The sequence below is a fragment of the Triturus cristatus genome, chromosome 10 (assembly GCF_964204655.1).
Source record: "Triturus cristatus chromosome 10, aTriCri1.1, whole genome shotgun sequence".
Classification (NCBI taxonomy): Eukaryota; Metazoa; Chordata; class Amphibia; order Caudata; family Salamandridae; genus Triturus; species Triturus cristatus.
This window is the reverse complement of record NC_140593.1, coordinates 898,357,588-898,384,011: the sequence shown is the minus strand read 5'-3', so window position 1 is coordinate 898,384,011 and position 26,424 is coordinate 898,357,588. Positions and strand designations below refer to the sequence as shown.

Genomic DNA, 26,424 nt, shown 5'->3' with positions numbered 1-26,424 from the left:
TGTGTGTTTGTCTGAGTGGGTTTATGAGTAGATGTATGAGTGGATCTATGAATGGGTGTATGAGTGTCTCAATGGATCTGTGAGTGTGAGTATAACTACGTGGGTGAGTGAATGGTATATGCATGAGTGTCTGAGTGGGTCTTTGACTGGGAGTGCGAGTGACTGGGTGGCTTTGTTAGTGGATACATAAGCCTTGACTGCGTGAGAGTGGGTGTGTGTATATCTGAGTGAGTTTGTATGTCGGTGTGTGCGTGAGTTTGAGTGTATGATTGAGTGAGTGACTGAGTCCATAAGTTTCTGAGAGGGTCTGTGACTGAGTGTGTGTGACTGTATCAGTGTGTGAGTGGGTGTATGAGTCTCAGTGGGTCTGTGAAGACATATGTAAGTGTGTGTGTGTGTCTGTAGGTGGGTGCATGAGTTCCCAGGAGGGTCTGTGAGTGGTTGTAAGAGTCTCCAAGTGGGTATGAGACTATATGCATGAGTCTGAGTGGGTCTCTAAGTAGGTGCATGAATCTCTGAGTGGGTCTGTACATGGGTGCATCACTCTCCGAGTTAGTCTGTAAGTGAATGCATGAGCACCTGAGTGGGTATTTGAGTGGGTGAATGAGTATCTGAGTGGGGGTGGAAACTAACTAGAACTGCCTTCCAGCAACTGCTAGTAGGGCACACACTCACTCACTCGTGCTCACACACTCGCTATCTAAAATGCTCGCTCACTACACTCACTACACTCACACTCGCTCACTACACTCGCAGTCACTGAAAAAAAGTTAATGGTTTGTTAACCCAAAATTGAAAAAGCCCGGACATTCACGAGTCATAGTATGCAAAATACAATGCATAGCATAACTCACCCCCTGCTAATTTTCCTTTTTGTTGCCGTTTATCAGATGCCCGCAAAATACTGGTGTAGTGAACAAAGCAGGAGGCATGCTTTATAGTGTGCATTGTGCTTTACATACTCTGCCTGGGGAATTTCAGAGCTTTTGCGATTTGTGTTTGCTGAACCATAGCTAATCTTTAACCATATATTTTTGTGAATGTTAATTTTTTTTTAATGATGTACTTGATTCACCTGTAAGTACCCATTGGGAGCTGCGCAGTGCATTCAACCTTGCTTAGTGGGGGTTGGCAGCAGGGTCTCACTTTCAACCACACCCTGCACCCAAACCTCACCCTCTTCTCTGTATTTATTTTATTTCGGTCAATGGCCATAAATGTAGTACAGTTAGAAAAATGAAATAAAGAACCACAGTATGTAGGAAAGTAGCATCCTTCTAGCATGGCTACCCCCACGTTTTGCCTGGTGTCAGTGTGTTTTTGACTGAGTTTGGACGTGCTTACAAACTTGATAGTGGCAGTTTTGGTGGTCGGGCAGATCCCTGATACAACGTTGCCGTGAGGGGAACGGCTGTTCTGTCCCTTGCTGAGCCGTGAGGTGAACGGCATACCTGCACATTGAGAACTTCATTTCCCAGACACCGTGACATCGCGCACAGCATCCGTGTCATAGAAACGGCGCCTGAAGCCCTCAAAAGCAGCGAGGGCATATCGCAGCGCGGGACGCGCGCGGGCGCTGCCCGGGTCAAGGGCGGGCCCGTCCGCGCCCGTCGGAGCCAGAAGGAGGCTGGGCCACGTCCCTATCATCAGTAAAATGGGTAAGAGGAAGCTGGCTGGAAATCAGGTACAGGGGGGTTCTAATGCTAAAGTACCCCGCAAATCCACTTCTATCATCTCCTATCGGACTACAGCTGTGGGGGTTTTGAATAATGAAATTGAGGTTGCCGAAAGGGAACTGGGCATAACCTCGAGAGAGGGTGAAGACCTGTTACCTGTTCAAATGTCATCTATACCCCTGGATCCTGAGGTGATCGTAATTAATGGACCAAACATTGCCACTGTACTCCCGGAGATTGCTGGAACTGGCATGGGGGAACGGGACTTATTATTGGAAGTTCCTGTTATTGAGGCGGTAAATATGTCTAAATGTCAGGATTATAAGTCACAGGGGTCACGGGCTGCAGTAAAAAAAAACAGTAAAAAACAAAGGGGGCCCAAAGCAAGTATAGCAAAGACTGTTTCTGGGTTGGATGATAATATACAATTGGCGCTACGGAATCTGGTGGAAGAGATTTTCTCGTCGCGGTTTGAGGCCATACTGACTAACGTTGCTAAGGATGTCATTGACACTATGAATACGTGTGTGGCGGACCTGAGGAGAAAATGTGATCGCTTGGATTCTATGATTGACTCGTTTAAATCCGATGCAAATCGTCTTTTATTGAATAGTGGACGGTTAAATCCAGTGGTGAATCCCTGTCCTAAGGTTGATCTTGCTGATATGCCCTCACAAAGGAATCATTCTTTATCTAGGGTTAATCCAAATTTAGAGGCGGTAGCTAGTCATTTAGATTCTAATGCACGAGAAGCTGGTGATGGACTTCTTTTGACTGGTGACAAGAATTGTATTGATTGTACTGTGGGCAGCAAGAACGTTTTATGTAACAAGAATGTAGTGCAGCCGGGGAAAACATTGTCTCCTATCACATGCACAATTAACCTACCACCAGAAGCCACTCCTCTGGTTGTAGTTTTAGTAGGGGTTCCTCCTCTAACAGCTGACGATGTCGAACCCACAGCTGCCCTACTGAGAAAGACCAAGCATTGGTGTGAGCGTCATTCTTCTGGCCCTGTTGGGATTTCTGCTAATATTATTATGGCTAGGCGAGTCGGTTGGGTGGGTAATGGTCCCAAATGTGTTCCTGGGGATTGTATTATAGTAAATTTTAGTGATCACAAAACACCTGGTAGAATGCTTTGGAATGTAACGGACCATTTTGGTGGGGATATCAGAGCTGTGCCGTTGGGTTTCTTTTATCCCCCCCCCTAGGAGAATGTATGACCTTATCAACCCTCCCCAAGCGGGTAGGTTTATCTCCCATGATCGAGTCAGTAGGTCATTTAATGGAAGGGAGAGTAAGGCCGTAACATTACCAGTACAATATCCATCTTTATTGCCCACTCCCAGGGATAAAGGGCTGTTGACTTCTAATAGTTTTTTTCCACTAACCCAGATGGATCAGAATGATTGACCACTGGGGTTAGGGGTGCCCAGAGCAGATTTGATCCCTATGGTCCAAGACCTAGTTGAGAGTAGTGAAGATTTCACCCGAAATTGCAAAATTATTACCTGGAATATTTCCGGCCTCAATTCAAAGAAAAACGATACTCTATGGCTGAATACCATAAAACAATATGATATAATCGCCCTACAGGAAACATGGGATAAGGGGGACGGTTTTTGGATAGATGGGTATAGATCGTTCTCCCTACCGGCATGTCCATCTAAGGCTGGTAGAGCGAAGGGAGGATTGATGTTCCTTTTGTCCCATAACCTTAAAGGCTCACTATCAAGATTAGAGGTTGATTCGGCCAATTTACTGGTTTTAGAAGTAAGCCGCCCAAATAATTTTAAATTGTCACAGATTAATTTCTATAATTCAAGTGACAGTATAGTAACTAATCAGCACTTGAATAAACTGAATGATTTTTTTGTTGAATACAGGAGAGATCAATCCACTATCTGTTATATATTACTTTTAGGGGATTTTAACACTCATTTATGTGACCATTTTTGTAATATATCTGATAATTTGGTTTATATTAATTCAGAGACCCCACACTTCGAGCATTCCCCTCGAGGTGTTGCCCTGGAGAGCTTTTTGACTGAAATAGATCTTTTTGAACCCTCTTTTGCTAATTCCACTAATCGTTATTATATATTTAAAAAAAGCGAGACAATTATTGATTATATTTTCCTGTCTCATAATTTGCTTGATAAGGTTCTATTACAATGCCATATCCTCACCTTTTAGCGATCATAATCCTGTTTTTTTGGAATTGCCTTGTAATTGTGGGTTCTTAGAATTGGGAGGGGCAACACTTGGTCCTAATAACTTGGTAACTCGCGATCAAGACAGGAGACTTAAGTGGACCAAAGTGTTACCTACTCTATTTTTTAATGATTTATGTATGAACACCAGGGACCTTATAACAGTATGTAGCGACCCCTTAAATTCAGAGGTCGTTACATTGGAAGCTTTTGTGGGTATCTGTTCTCAGATTGCTACAGATTTGATTACTAAATCCAAAGGGTATGTGCAATTGAAAGAAAAATGGTTTGACGAAAATTGCTCGCAAGCACATCGTGCTTTAATTTTAGCTTTAAAAACTTCTCCGCAAGACAGGCCCTTGATAGCGAGTCGAAGGAAAATTTATAAGCTTGCGATCCATAGGCGAAAATCAGAAATTAAAGCAGAAGCCTGGGATGCCCTCCTATCTGTCAATGTTTTAAAAGATAGTGCCAAGTTTTGGTCCATTGTCAATACTCCCATTTTTACAGGTTTGGATAACATCAGCCAGGACAATAATGTTACGGAAGCCCAATGGTTGAACCATTTTGAAGGGATCGACGGTTCTAATGATCCCTGTGATCTAGTGTCTAATAACTTTTCGCAACAAGGTTTACCTCCGTTTACTTTTGATGTCGAGGATATAGAAAAGGCCATAAAAGATACATCAAGTAACAAAGCACCAGGACCAGATCATGTCCCAGCGGATATTTATAAGCATAACCCCAGTTTCTGGGCAAAGATTTTGGTTTAATGTTTTTAATGCTGTGGCTTTGATTGGGCCTCCTTCATCTTGGTGTCACTCAACAATTATTCCGGTCTTTAAAAAGGGTCAACGGAGTGAACCAAGGTGCTTGTACTGCTCGATTTTTCCGGTCTTATTGTGTTGAAGGGTGATTTAGGTGACTTCAGTCTCTTCCCATTCAAGTCTAAGGGTTAGAGTAGTGTATAGAGCCTATTTATTAGGCACTTCGACATGATCCTGTGTTCTTCCCCATAGATCAGGGTTTGCATATACATCCTAGGGGATAGATTCGTTAGTATTAGGGGTAATCTGTTCTGTAGTGAGGGTATTTCATGGAGCCGTGCTGAATTCAGGCCTGGTAGGCCTTAAACGGGAGAGACTCCATCTTTCCTCCTGCTCTGGCAGCTCGGGATGTTTCTAGGTCATAGGCAGTGTTTTAGTTAGGAGGTGTTATTCGCTTGGAGAGAACCGGTTCAGGCCGGCCCTTATCGAAGGATTGTATTTTTCTTCATGCCGAAGACACTACATCAGGCCGGCCGGATGGGAACGTGTCCTTGGCACGGGGAGGTACAAGAATTTGGTGGGCGGCAGGTTACGGGCTGGAATTTTCCATGAGGAAATGCACGTCTATATTAGTAAAAGTTTGAGGCAGATACTGGCACTTGCTTCTAGTCCATGGGCGGCACCTGGCCGTTAGTAGTAAAGCTGCTACTTATTCCAGGGAAGACAGATGACAAACTTGGAGGTGGAGAAAAACCGAGAAATAGATATTCCAAAGAGAAGAGAGTAGCCGATGAGGAAGAGGTCCCAGTGACTCGGAGACGGGAGTAAACCCGTGATTGCGGAGGTGTGACTTCCAGGCGAAGCCGAGGCGCAGACGAGAAGGGAACCTAGATGACCATTGAGTGCAGGCTACATACGACCAAGGTGATGTCAACCCCTTACTATTAGAGTGTACAACTCAATCTTTCACTTTTCTTTGCAGGTTATGTGATATGTATTATGTTCCGTGAGTGTGTATGTAATAACTAAATAAAGTAGTAAAGCAATATGTGCTACGTGTTCTTGTGTAAGAGGGTAACCTATTCTTCTAGTCAGCTGTGACTTGACATGGACAGATGTTAATCCTGATCAGGTAGGTGGTAACTGAATAAGGGAGAAAGGAGCCCTTCGAACTGGGGAACAAGTTGTGCTCAACTAGCTGTCTTTGTGTGATCTGATATATAGTAAATGTCGTTGTAATTATAGGATGAACTCGTGTTAAGGCTGCCGTCTGGGCAGGAAGTCCTGAGTCCGTTTGGGACCGCGAGGCTGTGACTGCCGTCTGGGCAGGAAGCCTGTGGCTGCCGTCTGGGCAGGAAGTCCTGGGTCCGTTTGGGACCGCGAGGCTGTGACTTGTCTAAGGCTGCCGTCTGGGCAGGAAGTCCTGGGTCCGTTTGGGACCGCGAGGCTGTGGCTGCCGTCTGGGCAGGAAGTCCTGGGTCCGTTTGGGACCGCGAGGCTGTGGCTGCCGTCTGGGCAGGAAGTCCTGGGTCCGTTTGGGACCGCGAGGCTGTGGCTGCCGTCTGGGCAGGAAGTCCTGGGTCCATTTGGGACCGCGAGGCTGTGGCTGCCGTCTGGGCAGGAAGTCCTGGGTCCATTTGGGACCGCGAGGCTGTGACTGCCGTCTGGGCAGGAAGTCTGTGGCTGCCGTCTGGGCAGGAAGTCCTGGGTCCGTTTGGGACCGCGAGGCTGTGACTTGTAGGTCTTGGTATATATAGTAGGAATTCCCTGTCCTTAGGTGGTACATATATGTGGTTATTTAGGTGTGAATAGGCCCTAGGGAGGGGGTAACGTTCTGGTTTGGGTTAGAGGGGCTCTGCTGAGCGGGTTCTATGTGATCAGAAAACCCAAGCAGAACATTTGGCGTCACGAACCGTTTACGAAACCTGTGTGCGTTGTGGTTGTCTTGTGTTTGCTTTCGGCGCGTGCGTGGTTTTGTTTGCTTTTTATTTCTGTATATTTGTGTGTATAGTTTTTATTTTTCTTCCTTCTTTTCTTTCTCTTCTTTTCTTCTTTTTCCTTTTTCACGATGTTTTCTAGAAGGTCTAAATCTACTTTTAAGTTGCCCGTTGATATTCCCGGATGGGATTCAACGCCTTATGAAGCCTTGGCCCGTGAGTGGGCTGATTCTACTGGTTTGAGTGAGAATTGGAATTCTTCTTTGGAGCTGGCAGAGCCGGCTGATGTAATTGCTTGTTTGCAGAAGGCACCCGTATCGAAGGGTGAGGAGATTCCCATTTTGGGGCGCAGAGGTTGGATTCTTTTGTCTGCATACAGGATTCTGCATGAGACTGTTGAAGCTACAGATATCTCTTAAAGATGTGGAAGCGCACTTTGTTGAGATTCAGAATTCTCATACTTTGTTGCGGTGTCAAAATAAGTTGCTTGCTGATAAACTTGAGACTTACCAAACTATTGCCGAACGGGCGGCTGTGCGAATTGCTCGTTATAAATACAAGAACAGGCGCGGTCGGGTTTCGACGCGAAAGGTGCGTCTGGTCGTGGCGACAGCCGGGCTGGATTGGAATCCTGATGAATGAGATGGTAATATCTGGAACTCGACTGATTCTTGTTCCTCGGGTGAGGAGTCTGCCAAGCGCGAGTCTTCTCGCTCCCGCCATGATTGTAAGTCTGCTTCTCGCACCTTTGATGGTGCACCCCGTGATTACGCTCGTTCTTCGAGTGGGATCAATGCTTCTTACACTGATTGTCCCTCTACGAGTACTGATCAGGCTCCTTGTGATGCTCGTCCCGCGGTTTCTGCGCATCCAGTTTTCCGTCGGAAGTTGCAGCAGTCTCCCAATGCTCCGCAGGGTATTTCTTTGGACTGTTTAGAAGACTTTACTCAGCAGGAAATTAGTGATATTTTGCAGCGATTTCGGCAGCGAGCTGGTGAGTCCTTGCTCACATGGATGGTGCGCCTTTATGAACTGGGCGCTGCTGGTATTATGTCGGATACTGGCGATTGTTTAAAGTTCTGTTCCTTGAGTTTGGATTCTACTGTGCAGGATAATTTTCGTAACTATAATGGTGTTGGTCAGATTTCTTTACTCCAATTGGCGACTGAGGGTTGTAATCTAAAATATCCTACTGAATCTGACTGGCCTGTGAATGACAAGCCGTGGTATACTTTGCGTGATGCTGCTCAACGTCTCAAAGAGGAGGTGATGAAAACGGCAATTTTTCTGGGTACTGCTGACAGGTTGCTTGATGGTTCATTGACATCTTCTGTGCGGAACCGTATCATTCGATCTTCCCCTGTTGCCTATAAGCAGGTCATGATGACTTTATTGATTAATCAGACTGGTAACGTATTATCTACGGTTTTGGAATCGGTGCGCCAACTCGGTGAGTTGGGTGAGTGGTTTAAACCTGAACGTCAGTCCCGGCCTGACACTCGTACTCCTGGTGAAAATAAACTTACTAGACGTGATATTTTTTCTGGTCTTCTGGCTGATGGTGTGCGGAGGGAGGACATTGATGGTGAGACTACCGCTCGTTTGTGGGAGTTGTTTCGCAAACGTGGCTTGGATCGAAAGGAGGGTGCCCGGCGTGTTCGGACCACTGAGTGTGATCGTGGTGGTTCTGACGGTAGCGGTGATGACCGCCGTGGGCGCTCTGTTCGTCGTGATGATCGACGTTCTGCACGTGATGTGTCCCCCCGTCGAGAGAGAGACAGGGAGAGAGAGGGGGAAAGAGAAAGGGGGAGAACTGACTATGTTTACAGCAGACGTAGAGATGATAGGGATCAATCCCCTGAGGTGAGGAGGAGAGAGGATCGTCACAGTTTGGTCGATCGTAACCCGCAGTACAATGCAGAAGATACGAATCCGTTCCGTACTGGGAATGGATATGAACAGGAGGTACCGATACCTAAGAAACGTGAGAGTCTTTATCCTGATTTATCCTGGTACACAGAATGCAGTAAGAATGACTAGGAAATAGGTCAAGCTCCGGTACGCAGATGGGCTCACAGAGATAATAGACCCTATGTAGATATTGATATTTATTGGAGACATCATAATATCCAAAGGGCCCGAGCATTGGTAGATACAGGAGCGGAGGCCACTCTTATTCATGGAAAATCAAAGAAGTTTACAGGTCAGCCTTTTACTATTACCGGATTAGGTGGAAAAGAAACCCCTGCAGTTAAAACTTTGCTTGAAATGAGAATAGGTAGAATTCCCAGAAAAGAGTATTCTGTACTAGTAGTGCCACTTCTAGAATTCATAATTGGGATTGATATTTTGAGAGGAATGACTTTGCATCTAGATGACGGATGTTACCAATTTGGAACAACGCATTATATATCGTCCAGACCTATACGGGTTGGTCGTTTAAGAATGCCCCCCATACAAGTTCCCCATGCGACAAAAGTGGTTTGTCAGAAGCAGTATCGTATTCCAGGTGGTCATGAGGAGATTAGTACCACTATTCAGGAGTTAGTGGATGCAGGAGTCATAACCCCAGTTACTTCTGCTTGGAATAATCCTGTTTGGCCGGTGCGTAAGAGTGATAACTCTTGGCGCATGACCGTTGATTATCGAGAATTGAACAAGCACACACCCTCTTTGACTGTTGCAGTACCGGATGTTATTACACTTATTGAGAGAATCCAAAAGCATCCAGGTACATGGTACGCGTCCATTGATATTGCTAATGCTTTCTTTTCAATTCCGATTGCCCCAGAGTGTCAGGAACAATTCAGTTTTACATGGAACGGGCGTCAGATGACGTTTAGAAGTCTTCCCCAGGGCTATGTGCATAGTCCTACGATATGTCACCGGCTGGTGGCAGAGCATTTGGCTGAGGTACCGGTTCATCCCCAAATTCAGATATGTCATTATATTGATGATGCTTTGATCCAAGGCGAAACACAAGAGGAAGTTCAGACCCAATTAGACAGAGTCATTGAGTGCCTGCGTGAGAAAGGTTGGGAAATCAACCCAGATAAATTGCAAGGTCCGTCCCAGGCTGTAAAATTTTTGGGTATTAATTGGCATGAAGGGCACCGTGAAGTGATCCCTCAGGTTAAACAGAAGATTCTTGATTTTGCAGTTCCTAGAAATAGGAAAGAAGCCCAGAGCTTCATTGGTCTGTTTGGCTTTTGGCGCCAGCATATTCCTCATTTGAGTCAAATATTGGCCCCCTTGTACCGGGTCACGCGTAAAAAGAATGCATTTGAATGGGATAAACCACAGCAAGATGCGTTTAGTCTGGCAAAAGAGGCAATTCAACATGCTCTGGATTTATGGCCTGTACGTGATGGTGACGTGGATTTGAATGTGTCTGTACAGGGCCTTTATGCAAATTGGAGTTTGTGGCAGAAACAAGGCAGGACTAAAGTACCGTTAGGTTTTTGGACCAAAAAGTTACCTGATGCTGGTGAACGTTACACACCCTTTGAGAAACAGTTACTTGCTTGTTATTGGGCTCTGGTGGATACCGAGCAATTGACTTTGGAACATGATATAGTTCTGCGTCCGGAAATTCCTATCATGCAGTGGGTTCTGAGTTCGCCGAAAACTCACCGAATTGGACACGCTCAAGAGGCGAGTGTGATTAAATGGAAATGGTACAAACAAGACAGGGCACGTGTGGGCCCGAAAGGAGTTGCTTCTTTACATGAGCAGGTGGCGCGAGTGCCATCGACTGAGACTGAGAGTGAATGTTCCGTACCTTTAGCACAGGAGTCTCCTGTCAAGTGGGGTAAGCCTTTTGATGATTTGTCCGCAGCGGAAAGAAACCATGTTTGGTTCACTGATGGTTCAGCGAGGTTTATAGGGATGACACGGCACTGGAAGGCGGTGTCCTATAATCCGATCACACAGAAATTGTTGAGCACAACTGGTGAAGGTAAAAGCAGCCAATTTGCCGAGCTTTACGCTGTTTACCAAGTTTTGAAACAAGAGTTACCTGGTACATGTCATATTTTCACTGATTCTTGGTCTACTGCCAATGGACTGGCTGTTTGGTTGCCAACTTGGCATTCCCATAATTGGAAGTTACATTCCAAAGAATTATGGGGAAAAGAGTTATGGCAAGAAATTTGGGAGATGCTCCCACAGAGTACTGTTACAATCTTCCATGTGGACGCTCACACCCCGATAGATTCTCTTGACAAATTTTTTCATAACATTGCAGGTGAGAAGTCTAAAATTGCTGAGGCAGTGGTGGACAGGCAAGATTCTGATATTGCGGGATTGGCGAAATGGGCACACCAGAAGGCAGGACATTTTGGAGAGAAGGCCACTAGCAGGTGGGCTGCTGATCGAGGAATTTATATTCCCTTAGATTTAATCAAAAATGTTATTTTACACTGCCCCGTTTGTCAGCATATCAGACGGCGTAAGGTGCCCCAAATTGTTAAAGGTCATTTACATCGCGGCAAATTGCCCGCTCAAATTTGGCAGATCGATTACATTGGTCCACTTCCCATGAGTAGGAATTGTCAATATGTTTGCACTATTGTTGATACATACAGTGGCCTGCTGGTAGCCCTTCCCTGTAAGCAAGCTACCCAATTGAATACCATTAAAACATTAGAATTAATTATGATGTACTATGGTGTGCCATTCCAAATTCAATCTGATAATGCATCCCATTTTCGTGGAAGATTGGTACAGGAGTTCTGTGCGGAAAACAATATTGAATGGATATTCCATATCCCCTACTACCCACAGGCCTCGGGCCTGGTGGAGAGATTGAATGGCCTGCTAAAGGACCAGCTGCGTAAGTTAACGGATGACAAGTATAAAAATTGGCGAGACTTTTTGCCCCAAGCACTATTGATTTTGAATAATCGTCCTTTTTTAAATGCTGAATCTCCACTCATGCGTTTGTTTCCCCCGAATGCTGAGGCTATGCCTAATGAAATCAGAGAAACTGTGATGTATTGGGAAATTACTCCCGGAGCTTTGGCTCCATGTAGAGCGACCCCAGGGTCGGCAGGTTTAGACTTGCATGCTATGGATGACATTGTTATAAAAAGTAGAGATCGAGTCATCATAGAGACAGGTGTTGGTGTTCAGATACCACCTGGAAATTTCGGATTGATCGCCCCTAGATCGGGGCTGGCTGTAAAAGGCATTCAGGTGTTTGGAGGAATTATCGACAGTGATTATCAGGGAGAGATTAAGGTGCTCCTGCTGAATAGCAGTGAGGTTGACTTACTGATACATCGCACTGACCGAGTGGCTCAATTACTCATAATGCCTGTTTTCAGTGGTGTATTAATGAAAGGCACTGCTCCAACGTAGCTAACTGTACGTGGCCAGAAAGGTTTTGGCTCCACGGATAATCCTGGGGCCAGAGTTTGGGTGCAGTCGCCTAAGAATCCCCCTGAACAAGCAGAGGTCATTGCCACCGGTCAGGATAATACCATTTTGGTTATGAGACCAGGGAAAGATAGCTGGGAAGCGGTCCCGGCTGACAAATGTTACTTACGAGAATGATTAATGCCTGTATTTGGTTCTCTTTCAGATCATTCTTTGGATTGTTGCTGCAGGATGTGTCGGAGCCGGACTGTTTTCGGACTGGTACGACGAGAAAGGAGGGATCCTATCAACCCGGGATGAACTGGGAACCCGAGTGTTGCGTTCCTTCGCTGCATGGGATTCATCATCGAACTTTTGGACCGCACTTGCTAAGAGGGTGACTGACGCCCCTCACTTCTGTTTGACACCGATGAGATCTGTACATGACATTCTGGCGACCTGTCTGGTTGCTGTCCCCGCCTCATTGGAAACTTTAACTCATATTTTTAATGTCTCGAAGGCCCGTCCCAATATTCTCCTGGGTGATTTTGCTACCCATGTATATTGCCCCCTATGTACTGAATTGCCGAACGAGCAACTCCCCATCCAGTCCCAAATACTTACTTATAATATCACACAAGGTGATTTGTGCTTCTTTCTTACGTGTAATCCTAGTGCGATCTCTGAATGTCTGCGCCTAAAACTAAAAGGCGCCACTTCGTTTACAACTCACGAACGGACTTTGTGCTTTCAAAGGACACCGACCACATGTGTTTCAGTTCAGAACAATATGACTTGCAATAGTTTGGTAGTTACCCCCAGTCACTATCGCACGATGTTACTACCTGCCGGATGGCTTTTCTCATGTGGTAATACTTCCTGGCCATTTGTCCCTGCAAACATTTCCGGAGGCCCTTGTGCCATTACGAGACTCAGTTTGTTGATGTTCGCATCGCATCCGAATGCCAACTCTCGTGTGCTTCGAGATACTGTAATGTTACAGGAGGATTGTGACCCATCTTTGCATTTATATTCCAAGTCTGAATACCTTGGCTTAGCTGTTTCAATTATTGGTGTTCCTGCTTTGGCGGTTTATAATGCCAAATCTATTGGGAAAATGGCCTGCTGGATGGTGAAATCTATTAATCATACTTCTCCAATTTTGTCTGACATGCTATTAGACGCCCAGGATGAACGTAGGGCCATTTTGCAAAATAGAGCAGCCATTGATTATCTTTTGCTTAAACATGGACATGATTGCTCGGACTTCGAAGGTCTCTGTTGTTTTAACTTGTCTGACCATACACAATCCATTCGTGCTCACATCGACAAGTTGCGTGACTTAACAGAAGAAGTTAGAAAACACATTGACCAGGGCTGGTTTGACTGGCTCTTTAATTGGTTACCTGATATACACGTGCTACGCCAAATATTAGGTGGTATTTTGATTGCTGTTGCTGTTTTGATTTCTATCTGTTGCTTTATTCAGTGTATTCCTTCATTATTTCAATTCTGCATACTTGGTACTAGACATAGATCAGTTAGCTTTGTTTCATATTATTCTTCCACAGATGTTAGCTCCATTTAATGAATGTATAATAGACTGAAGTCAAGGGTGAAATGTACTGCTTATTGTGTTGAAGGGTGATTTAGGTGACTTCAGTCTCTTCCCATTCAAGTCTAAGGGTTAGAGTAGTGTATAGAGCCTATTTATTAGGCACTTCGACATGATCCTGTGTTCTTCCCCATAGATCAGGGTTTGCATATACATCCTAGGGGATAGATTCGTTAGTATTAGGGGTAATCTGTTCTGTAGTGAGGGTATTTCATGGAGCCGTGCTGAATTCAGGCCTGGTAGGCCTTAAACGGGAGAGACTCCATCTTTCCTCCTGCTCTGGCAGCTCGGGATGTTTCTAGGTCATAGGTAGTGTTTTAGTTAGGAGGTGTTATTCGCTTGGAGAGAACCGGTTCAGGCCGGCCCTTATCGAAGGATTGTATTTTTCTTCATGCCGAAGACACTACATCAGGCCGGCCGGCTGGGAATGTGTCCTTGGCACGGGGAGGTACAAGAATTTGGTGGGCGGCAGGTTACGGGCTGGAATTTTCCATGAGGAAATGCACGTCTATATTAGTAAAAGTTTGAGGCAGATACAGGCACTTGCTTCTAGTCCATGGGCGGCACCTGGCCGTTAGTAGTAAAGCTGCTACTTATTCCAGGGAAGACAGATGACAAACTTGGAGGTGGAGAAAAACCGAGAAATAGATATTCCAAAGAGAAGAGAGTAGCCGATGAGGAAGAGGTCCCAGTGACTCGGAGAGGGAGACGGGAGTAAACCCGTGATTGCGGAGGTGTGACTTCCAGGCGAAGCCGAGGCGCAGACGAGAAGGGAACCTAGATGACCATTGAGTGCAGGCTACATACGACCAAGGTGATGTCAACCCCTTACTATTAGAGTGTACAACTCAATCTTTCACTTTTCTTTGCAGGTTATGTGATATATATTATGTTCCGTGAGTGTGTATGTAATAACTAAATAAAGTAGTAAAGCAATATGTGCTACGTGTTCTTGTGTAAGAGGGTAACCTATTCTTCTAGTCAGCTGTGACTTGACATGGACAGATGTTAATCCTGATCAGGTAGGTGGTAACTGAATAAGGGAGAAAGGAGCCCTTCGAACTGGGGAACAAGTTGTGCTCAACTAGCTGTCTTTGTGTGATCTGATATATAGTAAATGTTGTGGTAATTATAGGATGAACTCGTGTTAAGGCTGCCGTCTGGGCAGGAAGTCCTGGGTCCGTTTGGGACCGCGAGGCTGTGACTGCCGTCTGGGCAGGAAGCCTGTGGCTGCCGTCTGGGCAGGAAGTCCTGGGTCCGTTTGGGACCGCGAGGCTGTGACTTGTCTAAGGCTGCCGTCTGGGCAGGAAGTCCTGGGTCCGTTTGGGACCGCGAGGCTGTGGCTGCCGTCTGGGCAGGAAGTCCTGGGTCCGTTTGGGACCGCGAGGCTGTGGCTGCCGTCTGGGCAGGAAGTCCTGGGTCCGTTTGGGACCGCGAGGCTGTGGCTGCCGTCTGGGCAGGAAGTCCTGGGTCCATTTGGGACCGCGAGGCTGTGGCTGCCGTCTGGGCAGGAAGTCCTGGGTCCATTTGGGACCGCGAGGCTGTGACTGCCGTCTGGGCAGGAAGTCTGTGGCTGCCGTCTGGGCAGGAAGTCCTGGGTCCGTTTGGGACCGCGAGGCTGTGACTTGTAGGTCTTGGTATATATAGTAGGAATTCCCTGTCCTTAGGTGGTACATATATGTGGTTATTTAGGTGTGAATAGGCCCTAGGGAGGGGGTAACGTTCTGGTTTGGGTTAGAGAGGCTCTGCTGAGCGGGTTCTATCTGATCCGAAAACCCAAGCAGAACAGTGCTACAGACCCATATCCTTGATTGATTTGGTTGTTAAAGTATTAGGCAAAGTTATATTAGGCAAGATCACAGTTTGGGCTGACGATAATAATATTATAAGTAACTTACAATATGGATTTCGTAAAGGCCGAGGTACCATGGATCAATGCTTGAACCTTTTTATGCTAATAGGAAAATATACTATGGCTAAGGAGGGTACGCTGAAGTTAGCATTTATGGACCTGACCTCAGCTTTCGACCTGGTTAACAGGTCGAAGCTGTGGTCTATTCTGTTAGAAATGGGTCTGGATCCGCCCTTGGTCTATTTTTTAGTAGATCTTCATCGTGATCTTACCGCTTCAATTAGGTTGTCCCAGGATGGTAGGTGTTCCAAACCCTTTAAATCCAGGAGAGGGGTTCGACAGGGGTGCATTATGGCACCCCTGCTTTTTACCTTCTACATTAATGTCCTGGACAAAACTTTGGTTAAAGCGAGCTTGGACATTCCGCGGGTAGGCGACACTTTAGTTCCAGTTCTCCTATATGCAGACGACGCTGTACTACTGGCTAGAACGGTGGTAGGTTTACAGCGTCTATTAGATGCATTTGGAGAGTTTATGTTGTCCCTGGACCTGATTGTTAACATTGGTAAATCGCATGTTCTGTCAACAGGCCGTAGAGCTACAAAATCAAGAACTTTTTATTGTAATGGAGGTTTAGTGTCTTCTGTCCCCTCTTTTACTTATTTAGGGGTAGTTTTCGATGAAAAGAGTACTTGGGCCCCACAGCAAAAATTAAAAAAGAACGCAGTAATTAGATCTACTTCTGCGGTATTAGGTTTTGCTAAACGATTTGGGGCAAGACCAATGGAGGCCATTATTAAAATATACACCTCTAAGTGTCTGGCCATAGCAGGATACGGTTCTGCTATTTGGGGATATAAACCCCAACCAGATTTACAGGTAGCGGAAAATAGTTTTTTGCGGAAACTCCTTTCACTACCGCAATCTACCCCTAATTTTTCTCTGCACCAGGAATTAGGATTGGGATTTTTATCTGATACTCTGAGCTTGGCGCCGTTACTTTGCTGGCTCAGAGTGTGGCTTAATCCAGATTTAACCCTCAATCAAGAGATACTTCGGGATTGTGTTAAATTGGATAGAGTGAGTAATATCACGTGGTTGGTTTATGTCAAATCTATGTTCTCTAAACTGGGTCGCCAGGAGCTATATGATTTCCCAGAAAACATTAGGAAGGATGACCTGAAATGGGTGAAAAGTAATTTTACAAAAATGATGATGATGGAAAGGGAAGGGAATGAGCTACAAAAACCATTAGTAAGGGCTCATTCTCTAATGAAAACAACCTTGATAATAGAACCACACCTGCTTATAGTTACTAAACCATTTCATCGTTGGCTCCTGACTAGATTCCGATTTAATCTAATACATTTTATCCTGGGGGACTATCCTATTTGGTCTAAACCTGAGGATGCAGGATTATGTTCCTGTGACAATCACTCTATTCAAGATACTCTACATTTTTTTACTGTTCTGTAAACACTACTCTATGATCCGGAAGAAGTTTTTGGTTCCCTTACTATGTAAGAAGGGCTTTCTTCAGGCCAAACCTGCCTTACTCTATTTACAAATGTTAACCAATAACTGGGAAACTTTTTGTATAGCGTCTTTTCTAGTGGCCACAGTTAGGTTGAGGGGTAGAACCATAGCCAATAGAAACTTTTCGTTTGATTAGATACTATATGATTTTTATGGCTCGGTACTCCTTCTGTGACCATGCTTTTTTATGCACTTTAGCTTTGCGAGCAATGAAATAATTTTTATGAATGTTTTCATGATGAGCTCAACAGTGTAATTTATTGTATTTGTATATGAATGTAAATGTTGTCTTGTACTTTTATGATTTTAAGTAATCGATTAAAGTGGATTGATGATGACTGAGTTTGCTGGGATCCTGCTAATCGGGACCCCAGCAACTGTGTTTTCTCCCCTTTATTGACATAGTAAGTTCTTTGGTACCTCCACAATTTACTACTGGTGTACCCTTGTATGTCCCTAGTATATGGTACTAAGGTACCCAGGGAATAGGTACACCAGGGGTCTCCCATGGGCTGCAGCATTTATATGCCACCCATGGGAGTCCTCTTAAACTATGACTACGGGCCTGCCATTGCAGCCTGTGTGAGTTGGCGCTTGCACTACTCACAGCAGATGTTTCCTTATATCTGAGGCCACTACACTTAAAACCTATGTCACCCCTATGGCAGGATCCTCTGTCCTAAGGGCAGCATGCTTGAGTTTGAGTGTGAGGGCCTCAGTCATTAAGAGATGTCTAACTATATAGTGGCTGTACCGAACCTGGTCATGTTTGGTATACCCCAACACAGATTCCAGTGTTGGAAGTACGGTCCAATGTACTGGGGTTTCCATTGGGGTACCCCCTGTACTCCCAGTAAGAAGCTTTCAGGGCCTGCAACCAAGCTTTTGCTGCTGCCGATCACAGACACGATTCTGCCTTTCTGCTGCTGAGCAAAGTTCATGCAGTGGAAGGTAGAACAATAGGTTTCCTGTCACAGGGACAGGACTTTGTGTATTGGGCTGGGGAGGGGGCCCTTTCCAGCGTCATCAGACTGCTTTGAAAGGCACATTTGGTGCCCTCCTTGCATACTTCAGTTTGAGCCAGTTCAGGAACCCTTGGTTCCCGCCGTGGTGTGAAACTGGACAAAGGACATGGGAGTATCCTCTCCTCTGGGAGGGACCCCCAAGTCGTTCCAACCCTCTCCTTAGGGTACTTAAGGTCTCCCCTGTGGGTGGGTCCTCAGATTCTTCGTAGGTCAAGACTGAACCCTGAAACTGCATCTCTCTTCAATTGTTTGGACACTTAGATTTCGTTAAACTTTGAGAGGAACCGAGACTGCCCCAAGGAAGACTCCTGCTTCGACTGGTCTTGCTGTTCTGCAAGTCTTCGACGTCTGTGCTTCTTTCAGGATCTTCGACAGACCTGTGGGTCTCAAGGACACCCGTAGAAATCTACCTTGGAGTGAAGGAGTCACTCCTTTGGATCTGCAGACACTGCAACGAAGCTGACCGGTCTACTGCTCCTGTCCTACAGACTTCCCGAGTCCCAGCAATATGGGTAGTGGTTCTGAAGCTCCCTAGATGCCTGACCTTTCTTCTCAGTAATTTTGAGGACAGTATCCCTCTTCTGTGCCGCTGGGACCAAACCCCTGTGCACTGCATCGACTTGCCATTGCCAAGGCTTGTTGGCTCTGCACTCAAGGTATATTCGGGCTACAAGAAGCTCTAGCCTGCAGCACTGCTTCCCTCGAAAATCAGTCTCCTCACTGCATCTTCTGCACTGTGGGCCATCTTTCGTGAGCTGCTAGAGGTCCTCTTGTGACTTCTGTGCCTTAGACCTGTGTGTCCTCTTGAGGGCTTTCTCAAGCTTCAGTGGCCTCCCCTGCTTGCACGGGGCCTGCTCCAACTCCCCTGCTGTTGGTGACTACCTTGGAGCTTGCTGGTCCCAACGTTTGCTCCTTTTCGTCTTCCACGCCAGTTGTGGCTACCAAGGCTTGTTGGTGCTCCCACCAGACACTGACAACCTGGACACCGACACACGACGTGGGCAGTTCGTGCACAGCTCCTGGTCTTCCTCAGCGATGTCTGGTCCTCACAGCTGCAGCAACAAGGTCACAGTTGACTCTTCAGGCATTGTGCTTCCGTGCCTCCTGGTCACCTCCTAGTGGCATAGACTGTCTCCTCTGCTTTCAGGCTCTTCACTTCCAGTTCCACTGGACTCCTTTTCAGGCTTCTCCAGAGGCATCTTCTTTGAAGTCTCCCATTGCTGTCTATGGCAGGTTTCAACATCACTTCACCCCTATGCACCCGGCTTCCTTGATGCAGGTGGTAACCTGGTTCCTGGGGCATACAATGGGTGGGATGACTCCCCAGCCGCCTTCTTCCAAAGGATTTCTTCAGGGTCCTCCGGGAAAGAGCCTTATTCTTTAAAACTGCAACCACAACTTCTCCATTCCCTTCCATTGGGCAAGCGGCTGTGTTTCCACTCTGCACACAGCCTCCGTGCCGTTCCTGGGTACTTACATTGGGTGGTTCCTTAGTCCCCGGCTCCTCTGGGTCTTCTGGTCCATTCCCGTTCTCCTTTGCAGTTCGCATTCCACTTTCTTTATACATGGGTTTGTCTACCCCTGGCGACCAGTGTATCTTTGTGCTACTTACCTGATTATTGCAAAGCATCCTTCTGTATTGTTATCTCCGGGTAGGAGTTATACCAATGTGTTAAACACTGAGTGGTTTCTATTCATCTAACCTGCACTACAGATTAAACTTGGTAAAAGAAGCTGCTTTACACTCCTTCAAGTTCAGCCTAAAGGCTCCTCTTCACAGCTACCACTTTGAGAGCTTGCAAACTTTATCAAATACAACTAAAATCATTATGAGGATTGTCTGGATTAGCAAGGTGCGTCAATTAAGTGTGCGCCATATAGTAAGACAGCCTCCTACACAGTACAATAAAAGCTGAAAAATATACAAATCCCAAGCATAAAATATTCATGGAAATATCCACTCTTGGCCTTGAGACACAGAACAAATTTACTAACACTTGACCATAGACAAAAACCTTTTGTGGTCCATCATGCCTAAAAGTTCCATTTATACATGTCATACTATAATACAATTTTAATAACTTCAGGCCAGAATAATAGATTTTATGAAATGGAAACCCCAGAGAAATGTGTTGCTAGGCATTTTCATAATGTATTTGACACACAAATCACAGGAATGTATCTGATTGTGGGACATCAATAATCTAGATACAGGGATAGCTCGGGCAACATACTCTACCCTGACTCTTAGGGCATCCAAGCTGAATAAAGTGCAAGTGCTCTAGCTTAAAAAAACACAGCTAAAAGCACAGGTTCTAAAAATCAATAAAACAATGGCGCAAAGGGAGGGGAATTTGTATTAATCGTAAGGCAAAGACAGAATTGGCCATATGCTCTCCAAGAAATTAGTAATGGAAAAGACAGTGGCCAAAGACGTGTGTATTCTACATAATCTTATTGCAACCCTGTATTGAGCAACACCTAAAAAGCGGCACAGAGGAGCAATACAGGCTGCTCCAGGCAGGTTGCTCCCCACGCCACAACAGCACCGCCTGTTGTGCCTGTGTTCCCCTGCTCGCTGCTGCTGCCACTGTCACGAGTTCGAGGCCAGTGGCCGGCCGTAGGTTTGTGTTGCTCTGTATTGCTCCTACTGTGTAACTATCCCGTCTCTCTCCTCCTCTGCTGTTTATTTTGTTCCTTTTTGCATCCCCCCTGTACTCTGTGCCCTTTTGCCCCACGCCGTTCCTGCCCCCGTTTCTCCCGCCGCTGCGGCCCGCCTCATGCTCTGCACTGTATTGCCTAGTCTGTGCCTCGGTTTTCACACTGTAATTCCCTCATTTTTCTCCCATTGTAATTGCCTCATTTTTCCCTCTGTTTTTCACACTGTAATTGCCTCGTTTATCTCCTTTTGTATTTGCCCCGTTTTTCCCCCCCTCCCCGTTGTATTCTGTGCCCTTGTGCTCCCTTTTTGCCTTCTGTTCCCTTGCCCCCGGTTCTCCCGCCGCTGCGTCCCCTGCAGCCCTGCCCCCCCCCCCCCTCTCGCCCATTCGTCCACTCCTCCTTCCAGCTGCTCTTCCCTCCCACCTCCCCTTCTTATGGCGGCCGCGCCTAAGGCAAGCACGTATGCGCCCGTCCGCACCAGGACCGTGGCCAACGCCAGAACCCCTGGCCCCCACGAACCCCACAACGCTCATCTCCGCTATGTTGCCAGCACCCTCCTCGCACTCAACACCGGACGATCACACACCTGCTTCCTGGCCACCCCGAAGCGCACCCAAGGACCTTTCACCTGCCGGAACTGCAGCTTCACCAGCATCCGCCCCGCCATTCCACCCACCAGGAAAGAACCCAACTAACTCAGATGCACTCTTCTCAACACCCTCTCTACCCGCAAATATGCCGTTGAACTCTGGGACCTACTCGACTCAACCTCCCCAGACGTCTCCTTCCTGACGGAGACCTGGCTGAACCCATCCTTGGGACCCGACATCGCCATTGCCATCCCGGAAGGCTACAAGATCACCCGCAGGGACCGCACCAATGGAGTAGGAGGAGGAATCGCCATCGTCCACAGGAACACTCTGAGTCTCGACAAACACCGACGACATGCTCCGCACCGCCGGACACCTGCACTTCCAGATCCACACCGACCCCAACACCACCCTCCGAGGAACCCTCATCTACAGACACCCTGACCACAGTTCTGCGACTCCATCGCCGACTTCATCAGCACCCACACTCTCACCTCCACGGACTACATCCTCCTCGGGGACTTGAACTTCCACCTCGAGAACAAAAACACCAACTCCACCACCCTGATCGAGAACCTAGCCAACCTCGGACTCAGGCAACTCGTCACAACACCCACCCACTCCGCCGGCCACACGCTTGACCCCATCTTCTCCGCAAGCCCCCACGTCTCCTTCAACCACACCACCGAACTTCACTGGACCGACCATCGCTGCATCCACTTCACCTTCCGGAAACCCACCACGCACCATCGCACCCAACAGATGCTTCGCCGTTGCTGGAGCAAAGTCACCGAGGACCAGCTAACCTCCACCCTCGCCCAGAGACCACCCGCCGACCCCCACCGACCCCGACACCGCCGCCCGCAACCTGAGACAGTGGATAGACGACTGCGCCAACACCCTTGCCCCGTTCAAGAAACCCTCCAACAGTCATACCAGCAAGAAAGCCAGCTGGTTCACTGAAGACCTCCAGGCCTCCAAGCAAACCTACCGAAAGCTGGAGAAGAACTGGCTCAGTGAACGAACACCGGACAGCTACGCAGCCCACAAAACGCCACCCGTAGACACCATCACCTCATCAGATCTGTCAAAAGGGCCTCCTTCAAAGACCGCCTAGACAACAACGCACACGACAGCAAAGAGCTCTTCAACATCGTGAAGGATCTCTCCAACCCCAGCTCCAACACCAACAACATCTCACCTTCGCAAGACCTGTGCGACTCGCTGGCCACCTTCTTCCATCACAAGATCGCAGACATCCACGACAGCTTAAACGCCCCGACCGCCCCGACAACCACTGAGACTTCCGCTCCCGGAGAGCTGGAAGCACGCCGAGATCAACGCCTTACTCAAGAAACCCAAGGCGCGGACCCCAAGGACCTCAAGAACTTCCGGCCCATCTCCCTGCTCCCGGCGAGGGTCATCGAGAAGACAGTCAACAGACAACTGACCCGCTACCTCGAGGGGAACAGCATCCTGAACCTGTCCCAGTCCGGGTTCCGCAGCAACCAGAGCACCGAAACTGCCCTCATTGCCGCCACCGATGACATCAGGGCCCTGCTAGACAACGGAGAAACGGCGGCCCTCATCCTCCTGGACCTGTCAACCGCCTTCGACACGGTCTGCCACCGCACACTACGAACACACCGCCACGACACCGGGATCCAAGAGAAGGCCCTGGACTGGACTACCTCCTTCCTCTGAGGCAGAACACAGAGCGTCCACCTCCCCCCCCCCTTCCACTCCGAAGCCACTGAGATCATCTGCGGCGTACCCCAGGGCTCATCCCTCAGCCCAACGCTATTCAACATTTACATGGCACCGCTCGCCCACGTCGCCAGACTGCACGACCTCAACATCATCTCTTACGCCGATGACACCCAGCTTATCCTCTCCCTCACCAAGGACGCCTACGCCGCCAAAACCAACCTCCACAAAGGAATTAAGGCCGTCGCCGAATGTATGAGGAACAGCCGACTGAAGCTGAACTCAGACAAGACGGAGGTCCTCATCCTCAGACCCACCCCTTCGGCCTGGGACGACTCCTGGTGGCCGACTGCACTGGGAGCAGCTCCAACACCCACCGACCATGCACGCAACCTAGGGATCATCCTCGACTCCACCTTCTCCATGACTTAGCAGGTCAACGCCGTCTCTTCCTCCTGCTTCAACACCCCCGCATGCTCCGCAAGATCTACAAGTGGATCCCCACAGAAACGAGACAAACTGTCACCCAGGTCCTCGTCAGCAGCAGGTTGGACTATGGAAACGCCCTCTACGCAGGAGCCTTGGCCAAACTCCTGACAGCGCATCCAGACGCCTCTGCACACCTGATCCTCGACATCCCTCGCTGCAGCCACATCACACCCCACCTGAGAGTCCTGCACTGGCTCCCTGTCAACAAGAGGATAACCTTCAAGCTCCTCACCCACGCACACAAGGCACTCCACAACACCGGACCAGCGTACCTCAACAGACGACTCAGCTTCTACACCCCCACCCACAAGCTCCGCTCCGCCGATCTTGTCCTCGCAACAGTCCCCCGCATCCGAAGAGAGACCTCTGGCGGCAGATCATTCTCCCATCTCGCTTCCAAGACCTGGAACACCCTCCCCATCCACCTACGGCAGACCCAAGACCTGCTGACCTTCAGAAGACTCCTCAAGACTCCTCAAGACCTGGCTTTTCGAGCAGTAGCAGCATTCGCACCCCCCAACCCCTGCCCAGCGCCTTGAGACCCTCACGGGTAAGTAGCGCTCTTTTCAAATGTTATGATTGATTGATTGATCCAGCGCCTACGCTTCTTATAATACCTTGGGCAAAAAAAGAGGAGATGGTAGTCTGTTTCTTCAGACCTTCTGCAAGCAAGACCTATTTTACTGGTACCTTGTTGACTATTCCATTTAGCGGTAAAGGTGGCAAGCGGTAATGTACCTAACCTAAAACTTATAGAAAGAGCTTTTGTGAACGGAGGATCAATGTCATTCTTATAGTTTTCGTAGTAAGAGGTAGGCTTGAATCCTAGTATAAACCCCACCCATTAGGGAGGACTTCCCCAAAGGTTTTGGTCCACAGGTGGATGCTGAAGGGTACCCTCAGATGTGGAAAACTCGACTTGCACACCATGAAAAAACATCAAAACTTGTCAGTTTGTGAGCCAAAACTTTAATTAAATTAAGCAATTTTAGATGCCTGATTTGACTTTTATTTTATGAATGAGTTTTAAACGGCTATGACACAACTTTTGCATAGTAAAAGAGAATCCACCAGCATGGGGAAACACTATAACATGTCTGTCCCCACTGCACTGATGTTGGGAACCTAGAGACATGGAAAACAAAAGCTTGTCGCAGTGGGTTGTGTGCAGGGCCGGGCTACAGCCGGCTCCTGCTGTCTGCCCAAACTGTGCAGGACTGATGGCTGTGTGCAGCAAGGGTTGGCTGGCAGCAGGGGTGTGGGTGCAGGGCGTAGGCAATGTACTTGGCACTGCAGTGGAGGTTGGAAAGCAAGTGGAACACAGGACCTTAGAAATGCTCTGAAAACAGTTGATAAGCTGGGTTATGTTTCTGGCTCAAACGCAGAAACCCACAAAAATGTGCCAGTTATGCTACGAGATGCACACAACACACTCCATAGCTCAAGATGCCCACCATGTGCAAACATCAGTTTGCAAATGGCTTATGAAAAAAGACTGTCAAGCAAGATCCTTAAGCTCAATGGGGCCCGTAGGCCACCATAGGAAACCGGAATTGCACAAAAATCAGCATGGCCATTTTGAAGGCTGCAATGTTCTGTGGGGTCGGCAAAGGCGACGGCTGGGAAATGTTGGGCGCGCAGCAACCAATTTCTGGGTCAGTTTTGATTCAACAGACATTGAGGAGAGTAGTCTGTATCATGATGCCTTTGTGTCTTCTTGCTAGTCTTTGGCGGATGGGGTTGAATACTGACTGACTTTCTTACGCTTAGACTTTGTTTTCGGCTTACCGGAAGACTTTAAGCAGGCAGTTGACTTTTGGAGGAGTGCCAAATGCCCAGGACTGTGATCAGACCAGTGATCTGTTGCATGAGGGGAGGGAGGCTGAGCTTCCACAGTGACCTGTCCTACTCAGTCTGGGAGCAGAAGCAAAAACCAATTAATTTTTTGTAACAGTTTGTGCATCCTTATTTTGTACTTAACCTCCGATGGCTTGACATTTTCTAACTAAATATGTGGAAAGTAGGGTATGTAACACATAATTTGAAACGCATGTTTGGCATCTACGACTGTGAAGTGCACCACCATGAAATAGCTTCCAAAATGATAGTCCTTGCCGTCAGTTAGTATCGAAGATATTCTTTAATCCTCACATGAATATTGTAAAAACAGCCAATGCATTTCGTCCAACACCTGTGGACTTCATCAGGGCTGTGGAACATACAAAACATAGTGTATAATGTAACATTTATAAATGACTGACAACACAACATTTACAAGTACAAAACGACACAATAATAAAAATCTCACATGGGATAAGATAGGTTTCCACTAGTGTACCAACAAGGACAATATGTACAAACTACAAAATATTGTAACAAGACAGTTCAATTCAAAGTAGAAACCAAGTGGGTGTTGGGTTGTAGGCATATAATATCGGAAATCCTTGTTTTGTTTAGAGCTTGCTCTTATTTCTCAAAATAACAATGTGACGTGCACAATGATTAGCTACTTGCTTGTTATTCACAGATACAGGGGTAATGGGGGCAGGGGATAATACAAGAAGGAAGGGGGAACTGCTAGTAGTGCTTCTTATACTCTCGAAGTATCTGAATTCAATATGTGACCCAATATAACTTCAGACACATCCAAAAAATGCTCTCTGTCCAGAGAACCTGGTAGTCATACTACTCCATCCATCAGTTTATGGCTTCATTTCACCTGCCTTTTGGCTAAGCATAAAATGGGGACCAAATCTAGTTTAATCAGTATTATTACGGGTGCATTGTGCCTTAATAAAATATAAGTTCATATATGAACTGCTCATTTATCATTATTTGCTTTCAGATGTGATTGAATCAGCCGTAAACTTCACAGAAGCGCGTTCTCCTGCTGATGGAGCTTGTACGGTGGAGGAGGAGAAACACATTGCTGCTCCTTGTCATGTTCTCCATAGTGAACCAGGAACCCTTCTACAGACTGCAGGTTAGTGCACGC

The 26,424-nt window shown here is 47.2% G+C and overlaps 1 protein-coding gene across 50 annotated transcripts in view; it reads left to right on the top strand.

Moving 5' to 3' along the window:
- MAP4 (microtubule associated protein 4) overlaps positions 1–26,424 on the top strand; it is a 1,793,677-nt gene that overhangs the window by 1,075,231 nt on the left and 692,022 nt on the right. For all 50 annotated transcript variants that reach the window (XM_085628688.1, XM_085628664.1, XM_085628660.1 and 47 more), the window contains one exon: positions 26,275–26,412. In XM_085628688.1, coding sequence (XP_085484814.1) covers positions 26,275–26,412 — 138 coding nt within the window. The remainder of the gene's footprint in view (positions 1–26,274; positions 26,413–26,424) is intronic.